Genomic DNA, 22,430 nt, shown 5'->3' on the forward strand with positions numbered 1-22,430 from the left:
ACAGGGCACGCAGAATTCAATAGAAAATCAATGTATTCAGATACTGAGATGAAGAGGCTACAACTTCCAGGAAAGCCATGCTAGTTTGAACAGAAGTTGAAGGGTTGTTTACTCTGAAACTCAGATGAACGGATTTCACAGCTGTTCAACTTTTGCCCCTGAAAATAAAGTCTACTGCTGCAGCTACTGAGTTTTTCCTCCCAGTTTCAGATTTCTCCATTACAGAGTATGCAACTTCACATCACGTACATTAAGGAAATCCATTTTAAAGATAGCCATTCTTGAATGTATCCCACTCTTATTACTAAAATTCAGCAACAAAAGCATGTGATGGTACCACATGACATTTTAGTGATGGGATGATATTCTTAGTACTAACACTACCAGCCCTACTTAAAAACTACAGACACTATATAGTATGAACCGAAGGGCAGACTTAATTTAGAAAAAGAAAAAGAGAGAGAGCGACAATGTCAGCTTATTTTATAATGTAAACAAGGTTTATTGCAAATGTGCAGTTGTATCCAAACATCTAGTGAACAACTCTTGAGGATACATTACAGCAACAATACAGTCATCTTTTACAAAACAAATACAAAGGTCAGCTCTAGTTACGACGAAGACTTCTCCCTGTGAAGTTTTGCACATGGTCCTAGTTTGCTCAGCGTCTGCTGTTGTGTGGAAAACATAACGAGTCTTTGGTAGCTAGAAAACAACAACAATAACAACAGCAGCAACTGAGGACAGTGTGAGAATGCGTTCCTCTCTTTCTTTACAGGCACTGTTGTCATGCCATTGTTTTCGAGTTGGCATCTGAGCAGGTAAACAGGCCAGATGCTCGATGACGCTGCTACAGTCAGGAGTGCATCTGCAGCGAGAAATGCAGGTGTCTGCTTGCAAGCAAGCTATACTATGTTAATCTCAGGACTTTTAAACTCTATGTACATTGTAGTTATTCCGTCAAGAGTTAGGAAAACAGATATGCACCATATATTACAAAATAAGAAACGTTTGAAGAAAAAACACAATGTTCCTACTTTACAAACGACTGATTTTTGTTCCAAAATCAAAAACAAAAACAGAGCAGGATTAATTTTCCCCCATAAGCAGCAAGCCCCAACTGCAGGCAATACAAAATTACACTTTTTGAATCATTAACAGTATACTGATCGGTTCACCAGCTCTAAAAACATTAATCTGTACTGACCTCTACCTCTGTTGCCCAGCTTATTCTGTTAATTATTGGTGTTATGCTCGGATGTACACAAACACATCAGCAATACATTGTCGGTACAGGTAAAGTCTTTGTTATGAGGCTGAAATGTACTGCTGCAAGGCTTTTGAGACAAATCCACGCAATGGGGCACCTCTCACTGAGACCTGGAGGGCCGTCTCAGATGGGTTTCCTGTGAGTAATGGAAGAGCAAACTCTCCACACTTTTCCAAGTCAAGCACCTGCAGGGCCAGCCCGATCAACACCTTCTCACCTATTGGAAGGGTTAGGCTAGGCAGGGAAAGCCGCCCTCTGTCAGCAAGTTCTCGACTGTGTCTAGTCAGAACCTTCTCGCTACTCTTAACACTTTCGTCTACATTAGAGGGAACATGACAAAAAGCTGGACGGTATCAGAGGACGGGCCTGACATGGCACCGGTCAGAGCGTCTTCAGTTCTGGTCTGTGCTTATCAGTGTCAACAGTTCGTTTGTGTCCCATCGATCATTTAAAGCCCAGATGCTTCACCTTCATTGTTTTGAAGAGATCTCTGCGGCAGCGATTTAATGACGCTTTCATTCAAATGGAGGTCCATAATTGGAAAGAGACAGTGGCTCTGCCCGCCCCAAGGCAGAGCCACTTATACAGCAGAACCAGTGCTGTGGTTGCAGGTCTGCTGCTGCTGCTGCTGTTCCGGAGTGCCCTGGATGTTCTGATTGTCCAGGGGTAACAGCACATCCGTCGGGATGCGCGACTGGAACTTCTCCAGCTGCTCTGGACTGGCTAGGTTCTTCAGCAGGTAGTTCTCTCTCTCCAGCTGGTTGTTCTTCTCAGCCAGCTCCTTGATCTGTTCCTTGAGGATCTCCACCTCCTCACGCACTGCATACATCAGGTGGTTCTTGACAAGGTCCTGTCATAGCAAAAGAAGAGAGGTTAGTTTAGGTACATAAAACAGAGCAACTGTTACAGCCTGCAAGGCTGGTTTGATTGCTTGCACAGTCTAAAAGAAGGACTGGGTTTGCCAGCCAAGTTTTTCCATTAGAGGATATCTGCTACTATATTTTACTCCTAGTCTCACATGTACTTCTTGTGATCTAGCAGGCACAATAAAGTTCACATGTTACTTAACTCAAAGGTGCACATTCCTGCACGTTTACTACTTTGCACGTCAATAAAGCGTGCAGCAGCCTGTGCTACGGTCACATTGCAGGGACTTCCTAGACACTTCACAGAGCTGATTTTACATAACTGTATTTTGGGCGGTCGTTGATTATAACTGTTCTGATGTATGAATTAACCTTTAGTAAAGAAATCTAGCAAAATCTCACAGTTTTAAGGTCTGGGAGGGAAAATATCTACTGTGATACAGAATTAACATTTTAACTTTGTGGTTATTATCACTTTGAAGGAAACAGCTATGCTACTTGTACACTGCATGCATGTGTAATGCATCTCGGTGTAGTGGCTGGTGTGTTATTAGCTTACCATGGCCTGCTCGATTTTGTTGTCGATGGCCACAACGCTAGCACCAGAGGCACTGCAAAAGAGAAGAAATAGAGCCCATTAATTAACATTCTGCAACTTAAAACTCTTCAAGTCACCTCATATTCCACAAAAGAAAAACAAAGAAAACATGTCGCTCCAATTCTGGGAATTCCCAGGGTTACTAAGGTGAAACAGAAAGCATTCCAAACGGAAATGAAAACCGTTTGCTCCGCTGGTATCTTGGCTACTTTTGCCAAACATAAACTACACGTCAATTGCTTTTGGAGTCAGATTAAGGTTTTATTTAGGTTTCAGTGTAACCTTGTTACTGAGTATGCGGCAGCCAGCTAGCGATAAGGCAAATAGGGCAGAACAGATATCTGTTCAAAGTCCACAAAGGCAGCAGAGAGAAACACAGCTCAGCAGAAAGCATTTGGGAACTCTTAACATCAGAAATCGAGCACATAAATGTGTTTTGAACCACCAGCAAAGCATTCAGTATTGAAGCAGAATGAGGAAATAAAAGAAAAAGAACAAAACAGACGAACGTTTGGTAAAACCTCACACATAAATAAAAAAGAACCGTATTCAAGTATTTGATGACCATTTACCTGTTGTCAAGTTTGACCGAAACAACGTCTCCTCCGAGTAAAGAGGAGAAGAAAGAGATGGAGAAGTTATGCAACTGGTAGACGGCAACCTCCATTGGTGTTTTAGCGAACATCTCCGTGCTCATGTTGAGTACCAGACTCGTTTGGATAATATTTCTCGCCACGTTTGCGGCTGGTTGATCAGCTAAATAGGGATCCGGGTTTGTTTCGTCTTTAGCAACGATGCACTAACTCGCTTCGGGCTAAGCGCAGTGCTGTGTCGGGTTTGTCAGCTTCGCGGATTTTTACAAGCGACTGTCTGATGCTATTTCTGCCACCGGCCAGTATTTGAACGACTGCCGTTCTGACGTCACATGACGCGTGCATGAATTAGTCAAATAAGCTGAGAAGGAGGGGTGAAGGGAGGGGGGCAGTTTTTTTCTTTTTGGTGCCTTCCAGTGTCATGAGCAAAAAACAAGAACAGTGTGAGATTGATAAACAGCCACGACCTCAGCATTTTTGTTGTTTTTTTGACATAATAGTTAAACCATAGGTCACGTAGTGATCATTCAATACCTTGATCATAAGATTGGCTGTAGCATTGATTATGTGTTTGGTCTTCATTTAACTACTTTTTATGTTTTTTTTCCTCTGCAGGTTCAGTATAATCAGGATAAGCATGATGCAATGACGTTCAGAACTAATAAAAATCCCAAATACTAAAGTGATGCATTAATTTTGCATCCTTCCTTTTATCTGTTTTATCAGATCATTAACATGGCTATATGATAATTATTGCATATGCATATATATATATATATATATATATATATATATACCTTATATATATAAGGTATATAATACTTATCACTTATATAAGCAATCATAACCCTTTAAAATGAAAGAAATATAAGCTTGATGTGGGTCTTGAATCACTTCTCATCAGTAAACCTTTTTGATAGTTTAGCCGTGCACCAGTTAAAGCAAAGCAGTCACGATAAACAATTAGGTTTCATTACCCTTTTAGTAAACAGTTACTACTCCAAATGCCGAGCTTAAACGTCAGCATTTGAAGGCAGCGTCAGCTCTGCCCCGCTGCTGAACTTCTCGTGAGTCTCTGCGAACCCACAAACCGAAATCCGCAAAGCTGCAACAAGTAGTAGAAAACAAACTATCTGAACACGTTAGCCTGCACTGTTACTCGTTCTTGCAGCAAATTAAAACCCTCGATTGATGTAAATAAAGCCAAAAAGTTTTTCCTTATACTGTCATATGGCTAATTTATTAAACGGGCTTATTTAACAAGTGATTTTTAATGTGACTTCTTAGGAAGATTGTTTTTTTTTTTAATTTCTTTTTTTATCGAGTTACTTTACATGTCAGTACTGACAGTGTTACCGACATGTAAAAGAAAAAAACCCTCACATTTTGTTCACATGACTGGTTGATGATACTCTGGAGTTTTTCACAGTATATGCTCTAACGGAATGTCCTGCACCATCCACACGTACCATATGCACATGTATAGGTACTTTTCCGTCCTATCCACAGGTAAATTTCCAATCAGTCTATGTCTGAACTCTACCGGACTCTAGTGGTGAAAATGTAGACTACAGTGCACTTGGGCAACAAAATTAATTAGAGGGAACCTGGTGTTTCCTTGGGAATTTTCCGTACACCGTACATTTCCAGGTTGTTTTTCCAGTTCTGGAAATTCTCAAATGGCATTCTATATTTATAGTTAAGGACTTAGCTCCTACTTGTTCATATGGTATATGCCTACCACATCATTTCTTGTTCCTTTTAGTTTTTATCACACTACAGTCCATTGTCTCAGCCAATAAACAACATACTGCAGGATATTTAATGGGTGATCTGTACCTCTGTAGCAGAGGTGGGCAATTAATTTTCCCAAGGGGCTCACTGGGAAACTGGGATTGTTGTGGAGGGCTGTACCAACAAGCTTTTAAAGTGATAAAATTAATATTGAGCAAAATTGAGTTCAGCTTATTAGTACTACCCTCCACAACAGTCCCAGTTTCTCATGTGGCCCCCTTGGGAAAGTTAATTGACCACCCCTGCGTAGTTACATCAAGCATCAACAACCTCTTACTGGAGTACATCAATTTGCAACGCTCTCTAAGCGAGACCTTTTCGAACGGGCATGTTACCACATGAAGCTCAAATGCATCCACACAAAGCATAAAATAATAAGTCATTTGTCACATAGGATAACTACAAAGGATACAGAGAGAGAACACCTGCTGTCATCCCATTTTTTCCATCGCATTACCCACTGCTATTATTGCGTAATAGACCTTGTTTTCGCTGCAGGTTTTAATAGCTTTAATGTAATTTCCCGGCACTTCTCAGCTGTCACATTATGTTCCATTTTGTTGTTGCAATTATCTGATTCAATACTGATAATAAGCCAATTACAATTTTATTAAAGAGTCTCTGCATAACAATTCTTCTACAGGCACATCAATTTGTGGAATATTCAACCATGGATAACTTTTATGCAGATTCCCTGCTGAGGGGATCAACTCTATTAAATTTTGCTCATTCATAATCCACATCCTTTCAGTCATATCTTTCAAAAGGATATTAGGTCTATTTAAATAAGGACAGAAAAAAAAATTAGGATGTTATCTGAATAAAATAATTCAATTATGAGTCCAAAGATATTTTTTGCATGATCACACATGCCTAAAGACCGTGGACCTGCATTTAAAATATTAAATAATCCCAGACCTCTAACTTTTTATAACTTTAAAAACCAAATTCCTTTTTTTTCCTTCTGTTTTTTTGAAAGAGGAGAAGAAGGAGTTGTGTTACATAACAAAACAATTAAAGTGGTTGGACTTCTGGTTGGACTAACAAGGCTTAGCAGAAAGCACAGTGACTGGGTATTAGGGCCCATCGTGCCTGTCGTCTCAGATTTCGTGCTGCGACAGTTCAGCTGCCAGGTTTAATATCCAGCCCGCTTCGAGCAATGAGAGACAGGTGAATTACCCTGCCCAGCAGTGATAGTCCCATTTTGGAGGAAGGAGTCACAGCGAATGTCTTCAGCTGAGATGCACAGATAGGACCTACACAGTGGGGAGCCTTCCAGCACAGTATAACCAATGAACCGCATTAGGTAAGATGATCACAGTGTAAACTGAGTCTCCTGCTTTTCCTACTACAGAAGCTTTAGAATCGCTCTGATACAAATTTAAGTGATGGAAAATATTGATTAAATTCCTCCTTTCAAGAGGAATACAGATTTTTCCTGCCTTTTCAAAAAATAAATACCCTCGTGTTTCCGTGGAACACCTAATGCCTAACAATTTCGGCGTGTGCCCAATTCAGTGAGTCATTTTGGAGCTAGGCGATGGCCCACAGTTTCCATCAGATGTCTCCTGCGCAAGAGCCAACTCCATTATATAATACCATGATTCATCTGTACTGATGGCTTCAAAAGAATAAGGCCGTCACATAATACCAGCCTTCCAGCTTTTTGTTATGAACAGCATTTTAGGAGTTGTACTTTTTCCCCGTCAAATTGAAGCTATTCATAATACTGCAGAGAAAATATATACAGAAGAAAAATTATTTTTGGGCCAATTAGGAATGCATAGCGTGGATAAGAGTGTGGCCCGACAATACTCGTGCATGCCAAAGGTTGCAGCCAGAGGCTATCTCAGAGGAAGCTGGCAGTGTGGGCAACAAGAACAGCTACAAACAATGAATACTGAATTCACACTGAACTCATTCATACACTAGGACACCCAGAGGCAGTCGTTATTATCTCATCACCTCAGACTCTTGAGCCATGAATAACAATAGGGCACATGGCCATGGTCTCTCTCATGAGATGTTTCAATAAATTCATGCCCTGGTATTGAATGTAACATTTCTTTATGTGATATATTGTGCAGGCAGAGAGTGATGACAGGATTGACACTGCTATCCAAGGACTGGTAGTGATATCACTTTTCCCGCTTTCAGTGCCGCGGGCACAAAAATCCATTTTTCAAAGTCACCACGAGCAACAGTCCAAAATAACACCCCAAACGAACGTGTTACTCTAGTAATCCCCATAAGTACATCTGATAATGAGCCTGAAGCTGCAGCATTTTCTTCTAGTGCTGTTTCTCACCACATGAGCAGATTGAACATTATGAAAACTGTAACGGCAATCGTTTCATTTAAGGATTGTAACTGCTGAAAATACTGCAATGACAACTCTATATCATTTAGATGTTGACAAGCTGCCAGCATCTGTCACCGACACATGTTACTGTCGAGCCTGGCAAATGTCCCCACACCACAAGCAAGACAAATTCTCCTACTGTCCTCGGCCGCCCCCACTTACCGCCGATCTGGCCTCTTGAACAGACTCGGTGAGTAAGGGGGTGAGTAGCTCATAGGTCTCTCAGGAAAGTTGAAGTGCTGGTAGTGACAGCAGAATCTCTGGGATTGTTCGGCCAGCCGGAGGGCGCACACCGACCTAGGGGAGGGTGGCCGTGCCCCAAGAGGGGCAACTTCAGCAGGACGCGTCTTAGACTGTCCCATTCTGGCTTCCAAATGAAGAGGCTGTTCAAGAGTCGAAAGCCCTCTTAGTGTTAGCTCACTGTTCTGCTGTTGTTTGCTCTCAGCAGCTGTTTTCTCAGAGCACAAAGAGACAATTGAGGTCTGGCGAAACCTCTGGATATGCAGCCATAGCTGTGAGTGCCATGCTCAGGCTGACACTTGTATGATGCGTCTCCAATCTGGCTGAATACAATGGCCTCAGAGTTACAATGAAAATGCCAGTTTGCTGAAATGGCGCCAGCGGTTTCATCTCTAAATCACTGGAGTGCCTCTTTGAGGCAAACAAAGCAAAAGGTATTTCTCTGACTGCACCTAAAGGGAACAATCATCATGCCTGTCTCCTTACCTCATGTAATCGGCCATAATAAGTGCAATAAAAATATAATCGGGCCATTCTCCTATGGTGTGAAACAAACTTGTTAATGTAATGAACCTTTACACCACAAAACAAGTTTTTTGGACACCTCATTACACAACTCCTTGTAATTTGCATATAACTTAGCTCAGCTGCCTCTTATGCAACATGCCTTATCATGTACTTGAGTTAAAAAATCCCAAAGTACTTTTAATTGCTGGGTTTGTCAACTGCAGTATGCTTTCATTGTAATCAAAGGGTGTAAATGTTTGAAGAGCTACTGCTGTTGTTAAAGGTGTAACACCAAAATGAACCCACGCTTTGCATAACTAGTTTCTTTTTAATTTGACAGCTCCATGTAAGTGTCTCGCATGTCTGTCTCCATTTAATCCAGTCTGTTGACAAGACATTTGATAGTCTGTAGACTGTGATACACAGACGAGTGTGGTTTTACACAACAGGACAGTATGTGAAACCAGTTCTTCAAGCAAATCTCCAGTGCATATGTAGGGCTATCAGACAGAAAGCTTCATCCATCTTCATCCAGAAATGGGAGTCTGTGGCATATTTTAAGGAAATAAAATATAAAGGCAATAAGCTTTTAGTCAGCACTGATAATTGGTCGGTTAATTTTACCACACTGCTTGGAAATTAACAAATTGCCATCTATATTTCCTTGTAGCAGAGGAATTTCGGGTTAACTCAGTTCACAGTGTCAAACAATCACAGATCTCTATCAGCATTCAGGGTTGTTTTTCTTGGACAGCTTTCCTCCAGATCTGCTTACTTTGCTGTACAGAGCAGTTCAGGAGCAGTTCATGTTAAATCTGTAATATTTAATCACTGTGTATTCTGCAAGGTCACGCAAGGAAACCTGCTTTCCTACAGTTTTACAAGGTCACATTTGTGCAGCTCAGGGCATTTTTGTCCTGTAAGGTATGGATTACATATCCCACTTAATGTAGTGTTTACTTTTTATGTAACCCCCTGACATATTTCTCAATTTGCCTGCAGTAAGCAAGAAGATGACAGTGTGCCAACCAGTTTTTGAGCCCCTTGCTTTTGTTTTTCCGCCACACCAAAGGTGCCCTGTAATTACATGTCTCGAGAAAGTAATCTTCCTACCGACCAGACAGTAGATCATGTTACAACATGTGGTGTTAAGTAACTTTAAGAAATTTGAATAACTGTGTTTCCCCGACTCTTAAAAGGAATGAACAGAATAAGAATGAGCTTTGGGGAAAAAATGTAAATATGACTTTTGCTGTCGTATAATTTCAGAAGAGCAGTGATGATGTAAATCCTAGATTGATTTTCAGTGAAACAGAAAGATGAAAAAAGGAAGAAATTACACACCTGGGATATAAATATCAGCCACCAGCTGCTGTATTAAGCAGGTTTACTAAATTACAGGCAAAAAAATAAATACCAACTTTGAGGGGATTACTTATCTACATTAAAGGCTTTAATTGTGATCTTCATAGTATAAAGAAGAAACATTTCTTCGCTTGTTTTTTAAAAGCCCAATCTCACTAAATCAGAAGCTACAACAAACAGGTGTGTGTGTGCGTTCGTGAACATGTGTAGTCCTCGCCATCTGTAGGGAACTGTACCTATCTGATTAGTCCCTTGATAGAGAACCTCCTTTGCTTTATAACAGCTGTCTGGGTGCTAACCTGTGTTCATTATCATTAAAAAGACAAGACAAGGACTACTGGCTTAATGCAGTTTCCCACGGCAACATAAAGGTCCATTTGAATGGTTTGCTTACCAGAAATTGTTATTATATTTCATTTTAGCCAATACATAATTATATTCAGTTCATTTACAGTAGCTTTCACCGTAACTAATAGAAGAACAGGCACTATTGTAGATATGGTGATGTGCAGTATATTGCAGTTAACAAGCGTGGGGACTTTGCAGCATCTGGCACCAGAATGCAACTCAGCAGAAGTCAGACAGCTTCAGGCCATAATGTAAAGATTTACCTTGTATTCTAACGAGCAACATGTTCCGGCTAAATTTACTGTGAAAATACTGAAGTAGAGCGGAGGCCTAGAGGACTGTGTTAAGGGAATATCACAGGTGAAACCCTGTCAGGCAACATTCATATCCCAGCCCCAAATCTTCCCCCCACAAACAGTATGTTCGAGTCAGTAGCCCTTAGGATTCCCATCTGTGTTTTACTGCGTTTACACTGACATTGGCAGAGGAGAACACGCGCACACACATGCAGACACACCATATTGTTCACTCTGAAAGATGGCAAACTCTCTGACTAGTATGGATGCAGTTTAGTGATCTCTCAAAACGCTACAGGGGTGCAAACTGGAAAGGAACTATGGGTCTACCCAATACTATATTCTGTTCAGTTGATAATGGAAACATTTAAAATAAAAAATATGTATCCAAGACAGATAAAAAAAACATTCTGTGTTTACGTGAAAGTATGTATATATTTAAAGACTGGATCTAGTGGATGACACTTCGCATGGCTGGATCACATCCCAGAACAAAGGGTTGCAGAGTTCACTGCCATTAATCTGTCTAACTATGGAATGCTGACATCGGACTAGATATGGGCACAGGCTTCACTGAAATCCACTGCAGTCTGGTGGATCTGCAGCAAAGTTGACTGTTACACACATTCATCCATTGATACTAAATGATAGTATCAGGTTTAACTTGTCAGGAGTTGGTTGGATTTACTGTCAACCCTATCAGCAACTAGAACATTAGTAAGCAATTAGAAATGTGATTTTAGCACAGGATGTTCATCATAATCATGGCTGTCACTGGCAAGCATACAGTATAAGTAAATACAGTTAGAGCTATAAATGTTTGGCTAATGTCACTTTTTTAATTATATCTCTGTACACTAGCATAGTGAATTTTAAATCAAAGCTAAGATCTGACTGAAGTGCAGACTTTCAGATTTAATTCATAGGTTTTGTGAAAAAGTAGTTTATTAACACTTTATTACTCCTAATAATTTCTATCAATAGTCCCCAATTCCCAGATGTTCAAAATTAGTTGACCAAAATAGAATCATGCTAAATTTAAGTACTGTGTTTAATACTTAGAACAAAATTATTGTAGTTAAAGACAACCCGTGGGCTCTGTCAGGTCTTCAATAGAAACCACTTTCATCCACTCCTTGTTTGTCTGTCTTTCTGTTTTCACTTTTAACTTTAATAACTGAAAAGCATGATCTAATGGGCAGAGATCAGGTGACTGACCTGGCCACTGAAGAATATCACATTTCTTTGCCTTGAGAAACTCTCGGGCTGGTTTTGCAGTATGATTTGAGTCGTGCACTGTCTGATCAGTTATAGAGCAACTGAGTGAATGTGAGCAGAGAGAATACGCCCATACATTTCAGAATTCATCCTGCTGCCTTAGTGATCCAGTTCCACTGCCAGCCATACATGCCTATGCCACACAGATGATGCATTGATGTTTCACATCATGAGCTTGTTTCTCTCCTTCTCCATTGTTTTATATTCCCATTGAACTGATACAAGTTCATTTTGGTTTCATGTGTCCATCCTCTTTGCAGACCTGTGAAGACTCTCAGAGGTTTTCTGGAAAGGTTCTTCTGGCTTTCCTGTACTTGAGTGTAACTAGTGGTCATGAAATATCAAGGGAAGGGGCCTCACCTGGCCATGAAACTGTCTGTAATTCGTGAATGTTTTTGCTCTACCCTTTGAGTTAAAGCTGAAAATGCACTTCAGTCACATTTTGACTGGTTTGAAATTTACTGTGATGGTGTAAAGAGGCAAAATTACAAAAAATATTTTATTCTTTTTATAAGATAAGATAAGATAAGATAACCTTTATTAGTCCCACACGTGGGAAATTTGTTTATACTTTATGGACTAGAATAATGAGCAGTCTGCAGCTTTTTAACAATAAGGAAAAGATGAACCTCTTTTTCTTTTTAGCTCACTTTCACATGCATGTTTTATAGTATCATTATTCTTTTCATCTTCTTCAAACTATTCCTCATATTCATGTTACGACCTTTCATTTTATGTATATTCTTTCTTGTGATTTCTTCATTTTTCCATCTTCGTCGCTTTCCAGCTGAGGCTGAGCTAGCTGAGCTTGCAGCTGTGTGACCCGAGTCACCAACAACTGGGACAACACTGGAGGGAGCTTAGGCCTCATTGAGCCATCCTCTGGTGTGTGTTTATGTGTTTGCTTGTGTTTTGCTTGCCTGTGTGTATGCTGATGAATCCAGTTGGTCACACGTTTGCATACGTGCATACTCGCGCGCGTATGACCTTGTCAGCATGATCTGGATTTAACTGGATGATGGACACCCTGCTAACTCTCACTGTCAGTGTCATCCAAACACTGAATCGTTCCCACAGACTCCAGCAGGCTTCTCCGCTGAGTATTAAAGCTAATCCTTTGTCACCTGCGACACGACGATGGAGCAATGACAAAGTTCCCACGGATAATTTGAAACAAGTCATTCCCGGTCATTATGACAGAAAAGCACATTTGCAGCTTTAACACAAACGAGTATCAAACAAACCGCCTTGCAACAAAATGGAAAACAGTTTCCAAAGAAATATGTCGTAAGTCTTTCAAAAGAACTCGAAAGAATTCTAAACCTTTTATGTTGCCTCAGTTACTTTATGTTCTGAGGGGTCTCTTACATCTGTTATTCAGCTATTATTCATTTTTTAGATTCTTTTAAACTACTAAATACAGACATTTGCTGTTTTTTGAAAGAAAATATCAGATAAATCATCACTCATTTCTTGGTAAAATTACTTTGAAGCTAAGACACGGGTGCTTTCTCCTAAGTTCCTACCATTAGCCTGAGGAGGTTCCATCGCAACCTGCTTCACCGATCTCTACAAGCCCAACGACCTATATTATTCTCCTTTAACAAGACCACATGAATGACTCAGATCATACAAAACGCTGTATATCAAAACAAAGATGATAGAATAATGTGTAATATATCTGCTGTGGGTGAGATGTGCAGTTTACCCAAGACTTTAAATCACCTTAAAGGCAAAATAGTTTTTTCAGTGTGTAAAAGAATATATCATTATTAAAGCTACTGCTTAAGCACACATACTGTTCCTGGAACAAACACCTACACATACACATGCAGGCTACTTCACACTACTGTAAGTGTTCCGACCAGAAATAGTAACGCAAACAGAAACAGGGCGAGGACCGCTTCTCATTTGTAATGAATGTAGGCCTTTAATGTTCCCTCCAGGGATCTTACCCGGTATTTGTGTTATAGCTTGAGGCAATGCTATTGAAAACTCTGACTGATTGCTACAGACTTGGAATCGGTGGAGCAGCTGCATGAAATTAGGCTTGTTTATATGTAAATAAGTCCATAAATATACCCAATCTTTAAAGTTGCATTAAAGGCATTTACTGAGGAAAGCCACATTGACTTTTTTCTCAAAGGGAAAGCTGATACAAGTGCAGCTGTGAAGGGAACTCATGTATATTCAGCACCTAATTTGATTCCCCCCCATTCCAAATAGTATCACCAAACCATTTAACGTTGAAGCCAAGAAATCCACAGGGGTATTCAGTCTGTGCAGGCTCACAGAGGTATGGCGTGGATCAAATGCGGGAGAGAAGCGCTGAAGGGTGAGAGGACACTGTGTACACAATATTTCCTCAGCCTGTCTGCATGGTGAGAATCTCATGGACGGCCTGAGACAGACGAGGACAAGGCCAGATGTGCTGGCCACCGTTGTACTTCAAAGAAAATATTTTGCAGTTGAGTAGAAGCCTTATCTTCTTCAGAAGAAAAGCTGAAATATATATATATCCTGATGAAAGTTAATGGGAAGTCTGTTTAATCAACAGAGAGATCCTAATCTAAGTATTTAAACTAACACATGGATGAGTAACGGGGTACTATCATGTTAAAACACTCTGTTGATGTGTTACTGATAGTGTATCAATTCTAAAAGGAAGCATCTTTTTGGTAAGTGCTGGTGTGAGCATGCATGTATTTGTATGTATATTTACATGAAAAGTATTGAAAATGGATCATAGCTTTGAGCATGTTGGCATCTTTGCAAAAAACATATAAGTTTTTTTTTTGTTATTCTAGGCTCCGTGAATATCCAATCATCACACCCTGTATTTATTGTATTTATAGTTTGTCATGGTGTATTTATTATATTTATGGTGTAAGTCTGCCTTAGCTATGGAGATGCCATTAGGACCACTCATTAAGACTGCAGTTGAACTTGTGCTTAAAGTTTTGTACAGCATTTGAAGCCTAAATCTTCAAATGTGGCACCAGTGAAAGGGAGGTTAGATAGGCCTTTGATAGATGTCAGCATCCCATCATTTAATTATTGTTTACATTTTGAAGGCAAATCAAATTCTGAGACAACCTCAAACACTTGTTTTTTTTTCTCAGTTCAGCAGAATTTATATTGTAGCACAAGAGCACTTATTTCAGGATGTGACTCAGCCAGGGGAAGGATCTACATCCACTCTGTTGTGTGATCCAGATGTAATGGGAACACAGTGATATGCTGGCACTGTGCTGCGATTGGCTGAAATGTTGTTTGTGAGTTTAAAGGAACCCCAGCCTATCCTGCCCTCAAAGAGCCAAAATGCCTGCCCCTTATACAGAGATGTAAGTCTTCTAAACTTCACTGTCAGCCTGTGCGAGTGTGTTTGTTTTATTATTTGGGTCGCAGTCCATTTGTAGACATGTAGGAGAGTAGGGAATAATGAAACAGATAAGAACTTGACTTGACAGGATATGTGGTGACATTGATTAATTAAAATAAACGCAACGTGATGTGATATCTTATCGCACATTAAAAACAAAATGATATGAACCAGAAAAACATAAACATCTACAGTGTTACAACATGTTGCATTGACAGAGTTTAGGGGTTTTTCCATCCGCGTGGAAATGAGGAAATTTGTCTTTTTACAGTTCTTATTAAAAGAAAACCCTCTTAGTAACTGCTCAGTTTGCATTCTGACAGCAGTTTTCTTTTATTTGTTGTCATCTTTTTATTGTATGTGGAAATGGTTGCCATAAAGAGCTTGAAACCAATCAATCATCGTCTTAGATTTTTACCCACACAAAGATTCTTTTTAAATAACCTTACAGCAGGTTCACGATGTCTTTAAAGAGAAAAAACAGGAAATATGTCCACTTAAGTGACTCTTGAACTTGAAGCCGGTCACAGTATGCAAGACAAATTGTCTATCTGCAGTGTCATTTTCCCCGTTTCCAAGCTGCATTCAAGAGCATAAACATGATTTGCCATTCCAGTCATTGTATCAAGACGCAGGTAAACAATCTAGGACAAACTGGCCCGCCTCCAGCGTGTACCAAAGGGTTCCAAAGTTCACTTATGAAACTGGAGAACACTCTGTTCTGCACGCACACACCACACAGGTACTGCCACTGGTCATACTTCTGCGCATGTGAAGGTGTGCATTGAAGCATGGATGCCAATAACGCTAAAAGATCCCTACATATGTATGCATGCAAGAAGGACAAAAGTACATCAAGATAGAAAAGCAGACCTACGCAGAAATCAATGTGCACATGCATAAAAAACACAGGGTCACTAACGAATGCCAACAAAGCTAAGACACACACACAGACAGACAGAAAAGCATGCCTGCGTACTAGACACTCTGTCGCTGTCTGAACATGCAGATTTATAGAGTTTGGCATACAACTTCTTTCACTTTTAAGGCACCAGAAAGAAAAGATCTTTAATAATTGGGAACCTTTCATAAGACCGAGGGTTTTCACTGAATGTTGTTGGGTGATTAACAATTGGATTTTAAATGCTCAAAGTTCAGGTCTAGGAAAAGTGGCAGTCTAATCTGTGGTTTTATTCACTGCTATCAGTGACTTTAGAAAACTATTTTAATAGTGCACAACAACCGAACATGTAAGACAGTGATTGCTATGCTTGTGATCTTTTGCAATGAACCCTGACGCTGACGTAAAATCTTTAATCAGATCTGGCCTATCGACAAGGAGAAGTGCGTAAGAGTCCTTTATTGTTTTGAAGATGGACAGATTTGCAGACATAAGCAATGTTTGGGAGCCAGTAGAAGCTGTCACCTTATCTTGACAGCTCACATCACAGAGTTCAAGCGCTGATGTACGAGGCTTCCCACCAGAATGGCAGTGGCTCAACTTTGTGCAGATGCAGCAAGGTTGGGGGAAACACAAAGCAGAATAAAGCATGTGCATTGTAATTTAGGAATGCCATTTCTCTGTGCGGCAGAAGGTATTCAGAAAGAACTGAGGCAGATCATAGGGAAGACTGCTAGAGGTGAGTGAGGTCAAACACTCAGGTACCGCATTCCAGCAAAGCATAGTGTTCCAGGGCTGTCTTTAGCCTCGGTCCTGCAACAAAGCATGCTGCTGGAACGATATGCAAACTCTGAGTTCAGCTTTGTTGTTGCAAACAATTACAGCGCACAAAGCCAGGTATGTCCTAAGATCTTTTCAAAAGACCTCTAGGTATCTCACAATATTTATTGACTACAGACATTCAGTACGTCCATCTAAATATGCTGAGCAATATTTAAAATATATAGTTAAAATTCAAAATGGCAAAATCAGATCGGGCTGACATTTGTTATTGGTTTAATAATCATAAAGAAGTAAAGAGTTGTGTTCCCTTTTTCAGCACCTGTCATTCTTTGTCTTTACAGTAAATCCACACTTTAGACAAACAGAAAACCAGTGTCAGTAAAAACCAAATATGATATTTTTGAGGAACTGTTTCAGGAATTTGCAGAAATGAAACAAAATCCTGTATTCCGCAGGTTCCCATGATAACTCCTGACCTACATACACGTGCACACACACAGTCACACCATTATCACCGGTTTCCAGCCTGTGTGACTGATTGTTTTCTTCACACTCCTTTAATGACTGTGGTGTTCTCACGAAGACTCCAATTACATTCTGAACACAAAGGCGGGAGCACGGCGTGGTGCCTGCAAGGTATCTGCGCACCTTTACGATGCAAAAGCACCTGACCAAGCCAAAAACGTTATTTCAGAGAGACGTACATGTAAAAGCAACTTGCCAGAATGTGATTAATTTAGTAGTGTAATTTTTGTGTCTTGTCTGCCACCTTGTGCACAGTCCTTTGTCCTGCCGTCTGTGTCTTTAGGCTCTTTGTGTCTGTCTCGCTCCTCCTCTTTTCTTCCTCTCTGCCTGCACTGCACACCTCCTCTAACAGCTATTGTTATTCCTGTCCTTTCATACAGTCTCAGAGCAGTAAATCCTATCTGACTGGTATGCTTTGGGACGGCCTAACCCTGACTCTGTCTTGAGATAATTATCCTGTCTCTGACCTGTCTAGTCATATTCGTGTTGTCTGGTACGCAGTCACCTTTTTTTGACACAGGTGTTGCCGTGAGAGGATAAGACAGCCCATTACATAAAGTATATGTAACTGTGACCTGCATATGGACAAACAATGGGAGGGGTTAGGGTGAAAGAGCATCCGCCCTGTGCTCAGTGAGCTTAGCTATTTGTGTTGACTTTGCAAGTGTACCATGTCTGGCCTGTGTTCCTGAATAAAGGTGAACACAAGTGATGCTGCCCAGTCACGTCCTTTCACGCTGTTGTTAAAAACATAAAGCAAATCTGTCGAAAGGGTGAAAGCATTCAGCAACCTATAGATGTTTTTTAGACTAGAACCCCCGAGAAATTAAACACAAAAATACATGAATGAGCATGTATCATAATTTACTTCAAAAATCCAAAATATAATTGAAGGACCGATTTACATTTGCAGGATTTGCTCAAAAAGGAAACTGAAGCTACAGAATCTTAGCTGTAATATGTTCTGCTGCTTTAATATTTTATACCCTTTCAGCTCAAAACAAATGCATAACAGACACAGGAACTGGTCTGATGACAAGAACTCAGGGTATCACCTTCCATCAGAGCGCAGTGCACCAGTTATTATTTGTCTGCACTCTGCCGTCTGGGGACAGGACTTTACTTTCTATTATAGGCAAAGCACAAAGCTACCAGACACCAAAACAGGAAAATGTAAAAATGAGGAAGAAAGGAGGAGAAAGAGGGAAAGGGCTTTCACAACTGTTAGGCAGTGTTTCCTCTGATAGGAGGCTTTGGCTGTACTCCCAGTTCTTTAGGTAAACTGTCAAATAACAGGGTTACCTTGAGAGGAGCGCACTAGTTTTGTTTGGAAGAGATGTCGTGAAAAAGTGCGTTAAAATGACAAAGGAATGACGTCTAGGCAGATAAAAAAATAAACTTTTAACTCAGTTGTTCAACCTAGGAAAACACTGTCACAAATGTAAACCTTAAATTGTAAATGTGCAAAATTATAGTCAATACCAAATATTAAGTAGATATACTAAACAAGACATGTATGGCCGTGTACAAATGATGATTCAGTAGGATGTGCAGGAGTAACAGTGCATACATTTGCAAAACTTGTTAGCCTCTTATCACGAGATCAAGACGATAAGAACAATCTAAGTCTTTAATCTGTCCTACTGCACGTCTCAATGTGTCTGTGAAAACAGGTGGCATGGACTGTTTAACCCATCACTCCAGGCTAACACTTTTTAGAGCCATTTTCCATCTAGTTAATACCACTGTGGCCTCAGATAATGTGGAGACTTGTTTAAAATATGAATCTGACTTCAACGGTGGCAGCGATGAAAAGAAAACAGAAGTGATGAAACTAAGATGTTAAGCCACTGGCATGAATACCGGTAAGAGTTTGCTTTCACACTGAAAGGACGAGTGTGGAGAAATATATAATTAAGTGAACTGCAAAATCAATTCAGTGGTGGCACTGGGGTTTGCTATTTTATTACACAAATTTTAAAACGAGGATTCCCAAAAGATGAACTTGGGAGGAATTCAAATTGCTTGTTCCCTGTTGACCATCCAATTTGAACCAATGGATTTGTTCCCAACTGTTTCACTGAAATGCAAATGCTTGTTAAGATGCCAACTTGAGAGGGAAATAAAAGACATGCCCCGGGAGAGGTGCTTACTAAGGCACTTTTCAGTGTGATGGCCTAGATATTATTGCCTCTTAATATTGCAAGAAAAACAAAACACTCGAGAGACAAGCACTGCCTGAGCTGAATCTGATATCTCCTCCTAGAGAGCACATTTGAATATGAATAGGTGGAAGTATCTTTCTTTTCTTTCAGTTGTGTTCTTGTTTTTATTATATATATGTTCTCCCCTTGCTGGCTGTCAAAGAATAACAGTGAGGGGCTTTGTGTTTTATCAGGGTGTTTCTCTGAATTTCTCAGTGATACATGCTACAATAACATCCTTTCCCTTCAGAGGGCTAGCACATTGGTTCATGAACAAAAAACCCCTGGAAGTACAGCAAAACCACTCACTAAAACTACTAAATGAATCTGGAAAAAATAGATCAATTACAAACTGATGATTCTTGTGACAAATTGATGGAAAATGCATGGGCTGGCCAACATTTTCACACTGTTGTTTGTTCTTTTATTGCAGAATTTCTGTCTGCAGTTCAGCATCTTACTTTGCTAGGTAACATGATGACATCATAATATATTATGCATAGCAAAGGTACTGTTATTAAATTAAAATTATATTTTTGTAGGTGCTGCAGGTGCATGAATGCTACAAATTGTCAATTTTAGTTCAATGGTAGGTGATTGCAAGGCAACATGATGACATCATAATATATAATATAGATGTGAACTGCCAGGGGACTAAGAGACCTTTGTGCCAGTTTGGTAGCTCAACTACTAATCATGTAGGAGGACTTTGCAGGCAACACAATATATTTGCTGTATTATAGTAATATGCTCACACTAAATCTCACAGCTTCCATTTAACAGCTATTTTTAAAGGTATACTTAAACCAGGAGTTCTAAAAAAACATCCAACGGAAAAATGAAAGACTTGTAAGAGCTTCTTGTATGTATATGGTGTCCCTGCTATGAACTGGCATGTGAGTACCCAGCAGCAAAGTAAATGCTAGACTATGCTAAGCAAGCCAAGGATGATGGATCAATAAAAACATGAAGGTCAGAATGAGCAAACGTGTGGAAGTGAGAGATGGAAAAAGACACACGACACTATCATTTCTAACCAACTCCTGCAGTATATATTAGATATATATATATAACAATTATTCAGGCAGGCCACTGAGTCACGCTCAGTTGAAATTGCTGATTTTCTTCATTTTAATGTCAGCTGATGTTTATTCTATGCAGTCAGTTGGAAAATACAACAAAGGATACACAAGATCCTTTAGTCTTTAGCCTCATCAGAGGTTATCAGAGGGTTGCTGGGATGTCTGTGTGCCTTTTTGGAGCACAGTTGCTGAACAGTCCTGGTGCCATTTCGGAACCCTGCATTTCATGCTATGCATCACTTAATGAGTGCATACATGTTGTAACTGATGCCTGCTAAGGTTTAGACAAGGGTTTTGCTGCTGCTGCTTTCAGTTCCTCTGGTTATCCACGTCTGCAAATGCAACTGGACTTGTAGACTTGTAGACCCTTTTAGACTTGCTTTGCTTAACACACAGCTGTGACTTGACACGTGAGAAGGAAGATTGAGCAAACCGTCAGTTTTCCTGTTTGGCTCAAGCATTTTCACAGCAAAGAACATTGATTTTCACACAAGAAAACCTCCTGACCCTCACCAACTTCCACACCGTAGACTCACAAGTAAGGTCGTGACCTTAAGTATTTCTCTCTCCATCAAATACGGTGCAGGTTCCACTTCCCCTGACATGACACCTTGCATTCTGGATGGAAATAAATAAGTCTTTGTACACACTGCAGGCCCCTGAAAGACTTGCGTCAGGGATACGGATGGCAGTCTGGATGGAATCTGAGTGTGTGTGGCGTGCACTAGCACATGAAAATGAGAGATAATTGCAAGGGCGAGATGAAGAAAGGGTAGAGAGGACAAACTCTTTCATTCATTAACGTTCCTTCCAGTCCCACACTGTTTTTCTTAAGTCACAGTTCTATCGCTCTGCTTACGAGACAGCTACAGTACATGTTTTCCAGAAAACAGCTGAAAACATGTAACATGTGCTGTTTAGCCTAATCCCAGATTGTGTAAACAACACAGCATGCAAACATAATGATGAGTCTGTGACTCACTGGTCTCCATGACTCCATACTGGAAGGAATGCAGAAGGAGTTCATTTAATGTCACTGGTGCTAAATGCCCCTTGTGATGGCACAGTAATATGACAGGGGAAGGAGGAACAGGGCTAAGTTAGATACAACCGGTCTAAACTGCTCTTATGTTACAACTGCCTCATTTAAAACACCGTGGCACAAAGAAAAAGAAAAGAGGTCTTGGACAGGATGCATCTTGTTACTGTAGCTCATTTGGGACTCACTCTCAGTCTTTCTCTCTCTCGCTTCCTTCTCTTTCTCCCTCTGCTGGGGAGCAGCCAGCAACAATCACAGACTTACTGAAACTTGGCACATACGTTCATTTTTTCTCTTTGCTCACTCACAGCCTCTTGACTGCCAGCAAGGCACATTGAGAGAGAGAGAAAGTGCTTGGCAGAACAGGTCCACCTTTTTTTTCTTTTTATTCCACCAATGTTGTCTTTCAGAAGGCCCAAACTAATCCTCAGTGCAGTATAACTTTCTTTTTTTCCCAGTCAAAGTTCTAGTGAGGAGAAGTGACTAGATTTCAAAAGCCACGGCTGGGTTGTACTTCATCAGCTTTGTTTTGTCATAGGCTGTGAGTCCCTGTGTGCTGTCACCACAGGAAAAAAAAATGGTACTTTACAAAGTTTCCAGTGCATCATTTTTCTTTGCCAGTTTGGTTAATTCTATTTTTCACTTCAGGCTTCCTTGTTTCTTTTGCCCACTCGATTTTCCTTTTTCACAAAGCCCGTGTTCACTTATGTAAAAAGCCCTGAAGTCAAAGAGTCTTTGGGAATTTTGAGGCACCAGTACAAACAGGAAACCATATTTATTATATTACAGTCAGAGTTGATGTTTCATGTAAATTCACCAGCATTGTTTTAAGAATGTATGCTTTAAACTTTAATCAGTTTCAGTTACATTAAATTGAATTTTCTGCCACTGTATGCTTTTGTTTCTGGTTCATTTATAGAATTGAATTACTTGAATGTTATTTGTTGAAGAAAATGTATTGCACTACTTCAGGTGCATGTTGCCCACCATGTTCTCC

General features: G+C 40.2%; 1 protein-coding gene across 1 annotated transcript in view; it reads right to left on the bottom strand.

Moving 5' to 3' along the window:
• Window positions 1-478: 478 nt before the first annotated feature.
• The window catches only part of tsc22d3 (TSC22 domain family, member 3), a 32,458-nt gene continuing 10,506 nt past the window's right edge, over window positions 479-22,430 (bottom strand). The window contains exons 2-3 of the mRNA XM_085296380.1: window positions 2,696-2,747; window positions 479-2,120 (exon numbers count right to left, since the gene is read on the bottom strand). Of these exons, the coding sequence (XP_085152506.1) occupies window positions 1,851-2,120; window positions 2,696-2,747 (322 nt within the window). The 3' untranslated portion in view covers window positions 479-1,850. The remainder of the gene's footprint in view (window positions 2,121-2,695; window positions 2,748-22,430) is intronic.

Source organism: Mchenga conophoros, linkage group LG2 (genome assembly GCF_057382185.1).
Source record: "Mchenga conophoros isolate Kocher_MC1m ecotype Shallow Benthic linkage group LG2, M_conophoros_male_GT1.1, whole genome shotgun sequence".
NCBI classification, from domain to species: Eukaryota; Metazoa; Chordata; class Actinopteri; order Cichliformes; family Cichlidae; genus Mchenga; species Mchenga conophoros.